The sequence below is a fragment of the Hemiscyllium ocellatum genome, chromosome 27 (genome assembly GCF_020745735.1).
Source record: "Hemiscyllium ocellatum isolate sHemOce1 chromosome 27, sHemOce1.pat.X.cur, whole genome shotgun sequence".
Classification (NCBI taxonomy): Eukaryota; Metazoa; Chordata; class Chondrichthyes; order Orectolobiformes; family Hemiscylliidae; genus Hemiscyllium; species Hemiscyllium ocellatum.
Window position 1 is genome coordinate 14,640,473 of NC_083427.1, and position 14,097 is coordinate 14,654,569.

The following is a 14,097-nucleotide window of genomic DNA, read 5'->3' on the forward strand; positions in this document are numbered from 1 at the left end:
GCAGGTGGGATCCTCAACAGCAGGGAGGTAAGTACAAGGTTGATGCAGTGGAGAAGATGCAGTCATCAGAAATAGTAAAGTGATGAGGTAGGTCAGGCTGGAACATGACAAGGAGTAAGTAATGTTGGATTAAATTGCATCTGTTTCAATGCTAGATGGCTGACAGGTTAGAGAAACACAGCAGGTTAGGCAGCATCTGAGGGGCAGGAGAATTGACATTTCGGGCATAAGCCTTTCACCAGGACTTACGCCCGAAACTTTTTTTTTCTCTTTTCCAGGACCACACACTCGACTGATCTGCAGTCCTCACTTTCTCCTGGCTGACAGGTAAGGTCGATGAACTCAGGGCGTGGATAGGTATGTGGGACAGGGATACTATAGCCATGACAGAAACATGGCTAAGGGAGTGATAGGACTAGCAGCTTCAGGTACCAGGGTACAAGTACTTTAGGCAGGACAAAGGGGAAGGGTGGTTACATGTTTGATTAAGACGAGTATCACAGCAGTAATCAGAATTAAATAAAGAAGAAAATCCAGTGAGACTTCGTGGGTGGAGCTAAGAAATAAGGGTATGATGATGTTATTGGGATTGTACTATCGACCCCCAAATAGTCAATGGGAATTACAGGAAGAAATATTTGGGAGTTTGGGAGACTTGCAGGAGCAGTAGGGTTGTCACTGTAGTGGATTTTAATTTTTCTAGTATAGACTGGGACAGCCAGAGTGTTAAAGACTGAGATGGGTTGGAATTGTTAAATGCATTCAGGAGAGTTTGCTCAATCAGGATTTCGAGGGTCCTACTCCGGAAGGGACAAAACTCGACCTACTTTTGGGAAGTAGGGAGGACGGATGACGGAGGTGACAGTGGGGAGAACTTTGGGATTGAAGTAGTTTGTTTGCAGACAAAGGGACCTCCGGCAAGTGGGGGATTTTGAAAGTGAGATAGTGAGCGTTCAAGGTCTTTTTGTTCCTGTGAGCGTGATTGACAAGGTTGGCAGGAATAGGGAACCGTAGATGACACGAGATATTGAGGCTTTGACCAGACAAAAGGAGGAATGCCATAGGTAGAGGCAGCTGGGATCTAGGGAATCCCTGGAGGTATATAGGGACACAGTAGTGTACTGAAGGAAATCGGGCAAGCAAAGAGGGTGTCATGAGATAGAACAAGTACAGCATAGGACAAGACCTTTGACCCTTGATGTTGTGCCAGCCTTATTGCCAACTCTAGGATCAGACTAACCTACAATACCCTTCATCGCACTATCTTCCATGTGCCTATCCAAGAGTCGTTTAAATGTCTCAAATGTACCTGACTTTACTACGACTGCTGGCAGTGCAGTCCACGCACCCACCTCTCTGTGTAAATAACCAACCTGTGACATCTCCCCTAAAGCTTCCTCCAATCACCTAAAATATTATGCCCCCTCATGACAGACGTTTCCACCATGGGGAAAAGTCTCTGGCTATCCACTTTATCTATGCCCCTCAATGTCTTGTACACCTCTAACAAGTCACCTCTCATCCTTCTTCACTCCCATAAGAAAACCCGAGCTCCCTCAACCTTTCTTCATAAGACGTGCCATCCAGACCAGGCAGCATCCTGGTAAATCTCTGCACCCTCTCTAAAGCTTCCACATCTTTCTTACAATGAGCTGACCAGAACTGAACACGATATTTCAAGTGCGGTCTAATCATGGCTTTTTCGTCTTTTGAGCTGCATTATAACTTTGCGGCTCTTAGACTCATATCCCCCCACTAATGAAAGCCAACAAATCATTCCAGCTTCAGGCGACTGTCTGGGTGGAGTTTGCACGTTCTCCCCTCGTCTGCGTGGGTTTCCTTCCATAATCAAAAGATGTGCAGGTTAGGGAGGATTGGCCATGCTAAATTGCTCCATGGTGTTCAGGGAAATGGAGGTTAGGTGCATTAGTTGGGGAAAAAGTGAGGTCTGCAGATGCTGGAGATCAGAGCTGAAAATGTGTTGCTGGTTAAAGCGCAGCAGGTCAGGCAGCATCCAAGGAACAGGAAATTCGACGTTTCGGGCATAAGCCCCTCATCAGGAAAGGGCTTATGCCCGAAACGTCGAATTTCCTGCTCCTTGGATGCTGCCTGACCTGCTGCGCTTTAACCAGCAACACATTTTCAGCATTAGTCAGGGGTCAATATAGGTGGGTGGAGTGGGTCTGGGTGGGTAACTCTTTGGAGGGTTGGTATGGACTGGTTGGGCTGAAGGGCCTGTTTGCACACTGGTAGACATTCTAAGAAAAAGTCGACCCTGACCCTCCAATATATTCCACCACCACCTGCTGAAGGAGCAGCGCTCCAAAAGCTACTGCATCCAAATAAACCTGGTGCACTATAACCTGGGGGGGTGTGATTCTTAACTTTGTCCATCCCAGGCAACACATTCTCCCGTTCACCAATGGGGTGGCGGGGACGTCTGAATGACATACGTCTGGTCCAATTGGAGCCCAGGGGCCGCCCCAGGCGGTCCGCCGCGTCATGGGGGCGGGCGGTTGGTCATCCAACCAATGGGAACGAATGTCGAGGTGGGGGAAAATGACGCGTACCACGTGACCGTCCTCGCGCCGAGGCAGGAACCGTTGGGACTGAACCGTGAGTGCGCGTGTGAACCGGTAAAGAAGGACGTAGCAGCACAGGGCGGAGATAAGTAGAGCTCGTGTGGGCTGAGGAACTTTGGTGCACTCGAATTTCTAAATCTAAGTCCCCGTATTTGCCACGAAAAGAGAGAAAAAAGTGCCTGCAGAGTTCGGGGTCTCGTAGGCCATGGGCCGTCGCCGCCATCTTTGTTGGGGGCACGACACGGCCAACATGTAGCCAGCTGCCAATCGTCGCCACCTTTATTGGGGGCACTGATCACCTGACATCTCCCCGGCTGCCAATCGTCGCCATCTTTATTGGGGGCCGGGATCCGCCAGGCACGTTCTCGGCTGCCAACCGCCGCCATCTTTATTAGGGGCAGTCATCCGTCAGACGTTTGCCCGGCCCCAAGTTTGCAGTTTGATTGTTACGTCAGTCCAGTAGCCAGCTCCTGCACGTCATGCCTGCAGCCTGTCCACCTCCCACAGCTGGCAGTCACACAATACCAGGCTATAGTCCTACAGGTTTATTTGAAAGCATTAACTTTAGGAGTATTGCTTGTTCATCAGATGGTTGTGCAGCAGGACCAGAAGATACAGAATTTGTAGCAAATGGGTTACAGTGTCACAGAGTTGTAATGATATAGTAAACAAACTTAGATTGTCTTGCAGCTTTTAGGATGGGATATGTTTGTTTGGGCTCTCTACAATGTAAATTCAAGAACTCGCTTTTCACTTACATCCTCGAGGTGGCTCCAGTTTACCTAACAATTGGTGTTATCTCAAGATAAGTCATGCAAGTTTATGGGGTGGATCTGTACTTGCAGAGCTGCGTTTTATTTTTTCCTCAAAAACTGCACAAATCCATGAAATATTCTGTAAGTCCCACTTTCGAAAATAAGACTGGCTCAACATTGGGACAGATTTTAAGTTCACACTGTTAATACATTGTCTGAGCTAAGATAATACCTGTTGTCAGATTAACTGAACTGAAAATGTGTTGCTGGAAAAGCGCAGCAGGTCAGGCAGCATCCAAGGAGCAGGAGAATCGACGTTTCAGGCATGAGCCCTTCAGGAATCCTGAAGAAGGGCTCATGTCCGAAACGTTGATTCTCCTGCTCCTTGATGCTGCCAGACCTGCTGCGCTTTTCCAGCAACACATTTTCAGCTCTGATCTCCAGCATCTGCAGTCCTCACTTTCTCCTCGTTAGATGAACTGAAGCCAACTTTGTTGGTAGACCGACAGGAGACTGGAGAACACAGCAGACCAGGCAGCATCAGGAGGTGGAGAAGGTGACAGTTTTGGTGTAGCCCTTCTTCAGGATTGGGTGTGGGTGTAGGGGGAGCTGTAGATAAAGGAGGTGGTGAGGTGGGGATCGGCAAAGATGGGTGTGGGGTATGACCTGGTTGGTTAATGGGAGGAATGAATCTGGTTGGTGGCAGGGTGAAGGGGATGGTGCTGGAGAGGGATTCAGGGGGTGGGGATGGACATTATATGACTTTGTGTTGAGCTCGGGTGGACAAAGTTAAACATCACACAACACCAGGTTATAGTCCAACAGGTTATTTGGAAAACTTTTGGAGTGCTGCTCTTTTGTGAGGTAGCTAGTGTGGCAGATAGGCGCAGAACTAGCTACCTGGTGAAGAAGCAATGCTTCAAAAGCTTGTACCTGGTGTTGTGGTTTTCAACACAATAGAAAGAAAATGTGGTGTTGGCAGACTAAGTGGGCATGGCTGTTCCAAGTAATTGGAGTGAATAAGGGGTGAGGCTGAATTCCCGATGGACAAGTCAGGAGGTGTTTTCCTGGAAAATCATGATGTGGAGGTGCCAGTGTTGGACCAGGGTGGACAAAGTCAGAAGTCATATAACACCAGGTTGAGGTCTGGGCTGTAGACTGCCAAGGCAGAATATTAAGAATCACACACCAGGTTATGGTCAAATAGGTTTATCTGGAAGCACTAGCTTTAAGAGTGCTGCTCCTTCATCAGGTGGTTGTGGAGAATAAGATTGTAAGGCATAGAATTTATAGCAGAAGTTTACAGTGTGATGTAACTGAAATTATACGTTGAAAAAGATCTGGATTGTGTGTTAAGTCTCTCATCTTTTAGAATGATCTTGCTGGTTTCAGTTGTTTCATATTGTAAATTGCAAAACTTTTTTAAAAAGTTACATTCTCAAGTGCACTTTAACAATTGGTGTCTTGTTGGCTCAGATAAAGTGTTGAAGGTGTTAACTCCCTGTGAAGCTGTCTGTGCTGTAATGGTCAGGCTGATTCTAACTTTAAAAAAACGGATTTACAGAATATAACATGGATTCATCCAGTTTTTTGAGCAAAGTAAAATGTAATTCTGCAAGTACAAATTCACCCCACAACCTTTTATATGTATGTTTGCATGTGGGTGTGTGTTTGGTGGGTGGGGAGGTAGAGGGGTTATGAGTGTCTGTTAGAGGTGTGTGTGTGTGAGTGTAAAGGGATATAAGGCTGTGTGTGGGAATCTATGAGAGAGAGTGTGTGTCTCCAATTTCAAATAACCTCCCTTCCCAGTCTCTCCCCCTCCCTTCCATTCCTCCCACCCACCAATCAAGTCTATCCCTCCCGTTGACCAACCAGGTTGTACCCTCTGCCTGTCTTCACATATCTCCGCCTCATCACCCTGACCCTGCCACCCTGTTTAACCCCCCAGCCACAGCCCCCACCCCACCACCCCCCCCCCCCAGTGCTGAAGAAGGGATACACCCAAAATATTTTCTTCCCTACCTCCTGATGCCACCTGGCTTGCTGTGTTCGTCCAGCCTCCTGTGTGTCTATTCTGGATTCCAGCATCAGCAGTTTATTTTGTGTCCAGCCAACTTTGTAGGCGGCAAGGTGCAGTGGGATGCGTGTGCAGCCTTCCTGGCAGTGGGTGAGGATTGAAGCCAAGAGCAATGTTTATTTCTTTCCCAGACCTGACCGAGAGGGTGTATTTTTTCTCGGAGAGATGTTGAAGCTGGCAGTGTTATGCAGTCCATGCTTTATGCAGCTTAATTGCTCCTGTTATACTTCAGATACTTACTGGAGGCGAAATGCTACGAACTCTGTCATAATTCCATGTTACCCATTGCAGCCTCACTGCAGGGAACAACTAATGCTGAAGCATTACTTGGATGTAACAGCATCCAAGGAGAGAGAGAGAGAGTAAGCTAATGTTTCAAATCTTGTAGACTCGATTCCTGGAAGAGCATTAGGAGAAAGTGAGGACTGCAGATGTTGAAGATTAGAGTCAAAAAGTGCGGTGCTGGAAAAGCACAGTAACCTTCGAGCTTATGCTCGAAACTTCGATCTTCTGCTCCTCGGATGTTGCCTGACCTGTTGTGCTTTTCCAGCGCCATACATTTTTGACTCCTGGAAGTGCACAGCAAGCCAGGCAGCATCAGGGGGTGGAAAACCCAACGTGTCACCTTTCTTGAGGAGGGGTTATACCCAAAACATTGACTTCTCCAACTGCTGCATGCTGTTTTTTCCAGCCTCCTGTTGGTCTACTTTGTATTCCAGCATCTGCAGGTTTTTTTGTCTCTTCAGTACAGATTCCACCATCTGGAGTAATTTGTTCCTACTTACTGTAGGAAGCCCTGCTTTAAAGATTATGGCCTGATAAAGCATTTGTGCTCGTCCAGTGTCCATATAACTGGAATTGTAACAACTAACACAGCTCTGATGTGACTCTGTGCACACTGATCATCTCTTGTCATTATCTGACTTCCTCAGTCTCTAATGGTGTATTTCCGTACTGTTTACTATTTTAATGTTACTTTCACAGACCTATGCATGGAGTCATACAGCATGGAATCAGATCCTTCAGCCCAGCTTGTCTGCACTGACCAAATATCACAACCCGACGGAGTTCCATTTGCAAGCATTTGGCCCATATCCCTCTAAACCCGTCTTATGCATAGACCAACCTCGATGCCATTGAATGTTGTATTTGTACCTACCACCCTTTACTGTGGCAGACCGTTCAATACATGTAATCTCTCAAATCCTTTTCTAAATCTTTCTCTCTCATCTTAAATCCTTTGTCCTCCAGTTTGAGGATGAAAAAGCACCCTACTTAGGTCCTTCATGGTTTTAGGAATCTGTATAGAGTCACTCCGCAGTCTCGTTTACAGGGAAAAAAAGCCTCACCGTATTTAACCTTCCTGTAACTCAAACCTTTGGGTCCTGGCAACTTCTGAAGTTTAACACATCCTCCCTATAGAAGGGCAACCAAAATTGAAGACAGTATTCCACAGGAAACCTCACCAATGTCCTGCACAGCCGCAACATGACATCCCAACTCTTACACACAATGTTATGAGCAATGAAGGCAAGTGTACCAAACGCTGCCTTCAAGACCCTGTAAACAGGTTTTCTCCAGCTGACCACCCTCTGACCATGTGCTGCTGTCGTACCAAATTGATTATCGCATAATGTCATTTACAGAACGTAATTCTTTATCCAGCGTGAGTCTATTTCTGACTGTCAACTTCTGTACCGGTTTTCCTTCTGAAATTGAGTTTGCACTTGATGAATCATTAACTCTGTTTCTCTCTCCACAGTCACCAGTGATCATTTCATTCCTGATGAAGGGCTTTTGCCTGAAACGTCGATTTCGCTGCTCGTTGGATGCTGCCTGAACTGCTGTGCTCTTCCAGCACCACTGATCCATTGCTGAAGTCCTGCTGCCTGTGGAGAAGGTGATGTTTGACCTCCTTGTTCTGCTGCAGTTCATGTGGTGAAGGGACTCTCACTATGCGGTTAGGTAAGAAGGTTCAGATTATTCACATAGTTTTTGTGAAGAGTTGACAATTTATGTTGAAGTTAACAATAGTTTGTATTTTTATTTTCACAAAAATATAATCAAGGAACGTTTGACATGAGGGCACAGATATATTAGGTCAGGTCACCAAAAGCCTTGCCAACTAAGCAGGTTTTCAGCAATATCTTAAAGGATGAAAGTGGGCCTGAGAGGTTTGCAGTGGGAATTCTCGACTGTGTTGCCGTGACAACTGTAGAAGCAGCCACCAATGGTGAAGCAATGAATAAGTGCATTGCTGGAATCTGAAACCAAATGAGTCGTCAAGGTCTCAAAGGTTGTGTGATGCAGCGAGAAAGGGATAGTTACAGCTCGGAGTTAGCCAAGGCTCAAAATGTGAATATGTTGCCTATAAGTAGGAGCTTTGGTACGTCAGGAAACACTTGGTGATGAGTGAACAAGCGAGCACATGGGCAGCAGAATTTTGATATCCTGGAGATTACAGGGAGGTTGTAAGTAGGAGGTCAGCCAGGAGTGTGTTTGCCTGAAGATGAGACAGGAATGGATGAGAATTCCAGCAAGGTAAAGACAAGGACTGCAGATGCTGGGAACCAGACTCTAGATTAGAGTGGTGCTGGAAAAGCACAGCATGTCAGGCAGCATCCGAGGAGCAGGAAAACCGACGTTTCGGGCAAAAGCCCTTCCTAGTCCTGATGAAGGGCTTTTGCCTGAATCGTCGGTTTTCCTGCTCCTCGGATACTGCCTGACCTTCTGTGCTTTTCCAGCACCACTCTAATCTAGAGACTGAGAATTTCAGCAGATGAGCTGAGACTAAGGTGGAGTTAAGTGATGCCACCAGTCTTGGTGTGGGACTGGTCAGACCCTCTCACCTCACCTCTGGAACTCAGCTAATGTGTCAAACTGAATCCGGACTGGAACAAGGTCAGGAGCTGAGTGGACCCGGTGGAACCCAAACTGGATGTTGCTGAGCAGGTGCTGCTCGATACCATTGTCGAGAACACTTTCCAACACCTTAGTGCTGATCGAGAGGGGACAGATCGGGTGGTAATCGGTCAGGTTGGAATTGGCCTGCTTTTTGTGTCCCTGGGCATGACCCACATTCGTAGATGTCCACGCTGGAGTGGTACTGGAATACCTTGGCTTGGAAGGTGGCAAGTCCTGGAGCAGAAGTCTTCAATACTATTGCCAGAATGTTGGCAGGGCCCATCAACTTTGCAGTGTCCAGTGTCTCCAGCTGTTTCTTGACACCACGTGGAGTGAATTGAATTGGGTTGAAGACTCGCGTCTGTGATGTTTGTGGGGATGGCTGAGATGAATCATCTGCTTGGCCCTTCTGTCTGAGGATTCTGGGAAGGGCTTTCATCTTCTCCCTTGCACAGATGGTTTGGAATCTCCCATCAATGTGAGTGGGGATATTTGTCGATTCGTCTCCTCCAGTGAGTTTCATTTTTACAAATTCGTTCCTTCTTGTGGGCTGCAGGTGTCGCTGGCTGGGCCAGCATGGATTGCCCATTCCGAGTTGCCCCTTGAGAAGGTGGTGGTGAGCTGCCTTCTTGAACGGCTGCAGTCCACCTGCTGTGGGTTGATCCACAGTGCCATTCGGGATGGAAATCCAGGCGTTTGGCCTAGCGACAGTGAAGGAGCAGCGATATATTTTTAAGTCAGGATAGGGAGTGACTTGGAGGGGAACCTGAGGATTGTGGTGTTCCCAGGTATCTGCTGCTCTCGTCCTGCTAAATGGAACTGGTTGTGGGTTTGGAAAATGCTGTCTGAGCATCTTGGGTAAATGTTTGCAGTGCATCTTGTAAATAATAGACACTGCTGCTAGGGAGTGTCGGAGGAGGAAGGGAATGCTTGTGGATGTAGTGCCAGTGAAGCGGGTGGTGTCAAGCTTCCTGAGTGTTGTTGGGGCTGCACTCATCCAGGCAAGTGGGGAGTATCCCATCACGCTCCGGGCTTGTGCCTTGTAGATGGTGGATAAGCTCTGGGGAATCAGGAGGTGAGTTACTCGCTGCAGTACTCCAGGCTTCTGACCTGCTCTTGTAGCCACTGTGTTTTTGTGGTGAGTCTAGCTGAGTGTTTGGTCAGTGATAATTCCAGGATGTTGACAGTGGGAGTTTCAGTGATGGTAGCACCATTGAATATCAAGGGACGGTGGTCTCATTTGTGATGGTCATAGCCTGGCATTTGTGTGGCACGGGTGCTAGTTGCCACCTGTCAGCCCAAGCCTGGATATTGTCCAGATCTTGTTGCATTTGAACATGCTCCAGTATCTGAGGAGTTGTGAACGTTACTGAACATTGTGCAGTAATGGACGAACATCCCCACTTCTGACCTTCTATTGGAGGGAAGGTCAGTGATGAAGCAGCTGAAGATGGTTGGGCCTAGGACACTACCCTGAGGAACTCCTGCAGAGATGTCCTGGAATTGAGATGACTGACCTCCAACAATCACAACCATCTTCCTATGTGTCAGGTATGACTCCAACCACTGAAAAGTTTGTCCGCTGATACCCATTGCTGACATGTTTCGCTCGGGCTTCCTCTAGTTTCGCTCAGGCTCCTTGATGCCACACTCGATTGAATGCAGCCCTGATGTCAAGGGCTGTCACTCTCACCTCACTGCTGGAAGTCATCGGTTTTTGTCCATAATTGAACCGAGGCTGTAATGAGGTCAGGAACGGAGTGGTCCTGGTGGAACCCAACTGGGTACTGCTTGACAGAACTGTTCATAACACCTTCCATCACTTTACTGATGAATGAGAAGGGACGGTAATTGGCCGGGTTGGATTTGTCCTGCCTTTTATGTACAGGACAGACTTGGCCAATTTTCCACATTGTTGGGTAGATGCCAGTGCTGTACCTGTACTAGAACAGCTTGGCTAGGGGAACAGCAAGTTCTGGAGCAAAAGTCTTCAGTACTATCGCCGGAATGTTGTCAGGGGCTATCGCCTTTTGCAGTATCCAGTGTCTCCAACTGTTTCTCGATATCACGTGGAGTGAACTGAATTGGCTGAAAACTGGGATCTGTGATGCTGGGGACTACTGGACAAGGCTGAGATGGATCATCCACTCGGCACTTCTAGCTGAAGATTGCTGAGAAAGCTTCAGCCTTACCTTTTATACTGAGGTGCTGAGCTCTTCCATCATTGAGGATGGAGATTTGTGTGGAGCCTCCTCTTCCAGTGAGTTGTTTAATTGTCCACCACCATTCACGGCTGGATGTGGCAGCACTGCGGAGCTTCGAGCTGAGCTATGAATTGTGGGATCACTTACCTCTGTCTATCACTTGCTTTTTATGCTTTATGGCAAGCAAGTAGTGCTGTTTGGTGGCTTCACCAAGGTTGATATTTCATCTTGAGGTATGCCTGGTGCTGCTCCTGAAATGCCTTCCTGCACTCTCCATTGAACCAGGGTTGATCCCCAGCTTGATGGTGATGGTTGAGTGGGAGACATGCAGTACACATTGTACTGGAGTACAATTCTGCTGCTGTGAATGTTCCACAGCACCTCATGGATGTTTGAAGTCTGTCCCATTTAGCACGCTGATAGTGCCACACAATACGATGGAGGTTATTCTTAATGTGAAGGGCGAACTTTGTTTTCACAAGGACTGTGGTGGTCACTCTTACCAATTCTGTAATGGACAGATGCATCTGCAGTTGGCAGATTGGTCAGGATGTGGTCAAGGAGAAAGTGAGGACTACCGATGCTGGCAATCAGAGCTGAAAATATGTTGCTGGAAAAACGCAGCAGATCAGGCAGCATCCAAGGAACAGGAGAATCGACGTTTCGGGCATAAGCCTTTCCTGAAGAAGGGCTTATGCCCGAAACATCGATTCTCCTGTTACAAGGATGTGGTCAAGTATGTTTTTCCCCCTTGGTTCCTTCACCTGCCACAGACCCAGTCAAGCAGCTCTGTCCTTTCGGACCAGACTTGCCTGATCAGTAGTGCTGCTGCCGAGTCACTCTTGCTGGTGGGCATTGAAATCCCCCACTGACAGTACGGTTTGTACCCTTGCCATCCTCTGTGCTTCCTCTCAGTGTTGTTCAACATGGAGGGATACCAATTCATCAGCTGTGGGAGGATGGTGTGTGGTAATCAGCAGGAAATTTCCTTGCACATATTTAACTTGAAGCCAAGAGACTTCATTAGGTCCAGAGTTAATGTTGAGGACTCTGAGAGCAACTCCTTCCCAACTGTAACCCACTGTGTTGCTCCCTCTGCTGGGTCTGTCCTGCTGGTGAGACAGGACATCTCCAGGAATGGTAGTGGCGTCGGGAACATTGTCTGTAAGGTATGGTTCTGTGAGTAGGACTGTGTCAGGCTGTTGCTTGACTAGTCTGAGACCGTTCTTCCAGTTCTAGCACGGGCCCCCAGATCTTAGTGAGGGAGACTTTGTAGGGGCGACAGGACAGTTTCTGCCCTTGTATTTTCCGGTGCCCAAGTCGATGCCAGGGGACCTGACGGCTTTCATTTTTTTGAGACTGTGTATTGGTTGGTACAATCAAATGGCTCCAGAGGGCAGTTGAGTCAACCACGTTGCTGTGGGTGTGGAGTCACATGTAGACCAGCCTGGGTCAGGATGACAGACTTCGTTCCTTGAAGGACATTAGTGAACCAGATGGTTGTTGATTGTCAGAAAAAAAAGTTTCATGGTGATCATTAGATTCTTAATTCCATATTGTTGGTTGTTGAATTCAAATTCTACCATCTGCTGTGATTCGAACCCAGGTCCCCAGAATGTTAGTTGAGTTTCTGGATTAATAATCTAGCCACAATACCATTGCCAACCCTATTGTCCGTCACCACTTAGCAAAACTACACAGCGGTTGAGTAGAGGATATACCTGGTCATGAGGTTACAGATTGTGTTTTTGAGTACAGTTTTGCTGCTGTTGATGGCCCACCCGGATCCTCGTGGATTTCCAGTCTTACGTTGCCTGATGTGTTCCATCTCTGACCTATTTAGAATAGTAATAGTGCTGGCCAACACAAGGGCGTATGCTCTGAATGTGAAGGAGGGACTTGGTCTCTGTCAGGAATGTGAGGTGGTCACTCTTATCAATACTGTTACAGACAGATGCAACTGCAGGTTGGTAAGGATGAGGTCAGGTATGTTTTTCCCTCTTGTTGGTTCCCTCCCACCACCTGCTCCAAACCCAGTCTGGGAGCTATGTCCTGAAGGAGCTCATTAGCTCGAGTACCGCTGTCAAGCCACACTCGGTGGTGGACATTGAGATCAACCACATTTTGCGTCGTTGCCACCTTCCGTGTTCCCATCGTGTGGTGTTCAGCATGGAGGAGTATTGGCTGATCAGCTGAGGGGAGGGTACATGGGTAATCTGGAGGAGGTTTCCTTCCCCATGTTTAACCTGAAACCAGGATCCTTCATGGGATCTGGGGTCAATATCGAGGACTTTTTCGGATGATTGGCAGTGCTTCCATGGCAATCAGTAGATTCTGATTTCCAGTTTTTTTTAATTGAATTCCAATTCCATCATCTGCCAAGGTGGGATTCACACCCAAACTTTGTTCTGGATAAAAGTCAAATAAATCAGTTTATTGGTCATTTTTAAATATCACCAGCACCGTTCTTATTTCCTTCCAAAACACTGTCCATCATCCTGTCTCCTCCATCCTCCCCTCCAGAAACAAGTGTGAGAGGCACCTGAAGTTTCTTTGTCCTAGGACGGAGACAAACCGACCGGCTGCCTCTCATATTTCCCTCCCTTCCACTCACCAACCCGGCCAAACTGCCTTGCATGGGGCTCTTCAATTGCGCTTAAATTTGCAACCAGATTTTCTCCTGTCTGTTTTAAAGCCTTCTCAGAGCTCATCTTGACCCTCAGCTTATTTTGGTTAAAGTACAAACATTGTAACTCTCTGTCTCTCTCTCTCGCGCGCTCTCTCAGTCTTCTTCTCACCCTCACCTTCCTGCTGTACCATGTCTCTTGCCCCATGCCAGTTCATAGAGATTGTTACTTGTTTTGTCAGTTTCTCTTTACCTGGTTATGTCCTCCTCACCCATTCTGTTAAAAAATAACTTTGTCCTCGTCATCCTTGGAAAATGACACACCATTTCCATTCTCCCTTTCCTCTCTGAAGTCCTTGTATTTGGTGTCCCTCAAGGATCTATCCTTGGTCCCTCCTGTTTCTCCTGATGAAGGGCTTATGCCCGAAACGTCGAATTTCCTGTTCCTTGGATGCTGCCTGACCTGCTGCACTTTAACCAGCAACACATTTTCAGCTCCCTCCATTTTCTCATCTACATACATCCAGATGGTGGTGAGGTAGAGCTGGGCATTGTCAGTGAACATGTGAAAATTAACATCATCCTAAAGCACCGTGTTAGTTTTCACATGTTCACTGACATTGCCCAGCTCTACCTCACCACCATCCCTCTCCATTGCTCCACTGTTACTCAATTACTAAACTGCTTCCAGTACTCAATGAGTAGAAATCTTCTCCAAGGAAACACTGGGCTGGTTAATCCCATTGCCTTCTCTTACTGTTACAAATTACCTTCCCTTACTAACGAGTCTATCCCTCTGGCTGGGAACTGTCTGAGGCTGATCTATACTCCATAAGACAGAGGAGCAGAAATTAGGCCATTCAGCCCATTAAGTCGGCTTCACCATTCAATCATGGCTAATAGGTTTCTCAAACTCATTCTCCCACTTCATCCCCATAAACCTTGATCC

At 47.3% G+C, this 14,097-nt stretch overlaps 1 protein-coding gene across 3 annotated transcripts in view; it reads left to right on the plus strand.

Moving 5' to 3' along the window:
- The first annotated feature begins 2,579 nt into the window (after positions 1-2,579).
- Positions 2,580-14,097, plus strand: part of LOC132828738 (probable G-protein coupled receptor 139) — a 54,752-nt gene continuing 43,234 nt past the window's right edge. For all 3 annotated transcript variants that reach the window (XM_060845859.1, XM_060845860.1, XM_060845861.1), the window contains exons 1-2: positions 2,580-2,636; positions 7,177-7,379. In XM_060845859.1, the coding sequence (XP_060701842.1) occupies positions 7,370-7,379 (10 nt within the window). In that variant the 5' untranslated portion in view covers positions 2,580-2,636; positions 7,177-7,369. The remainder of the gene's footprint in view (positions 2,637-7,176; positions 7,380-14,097) is intronic.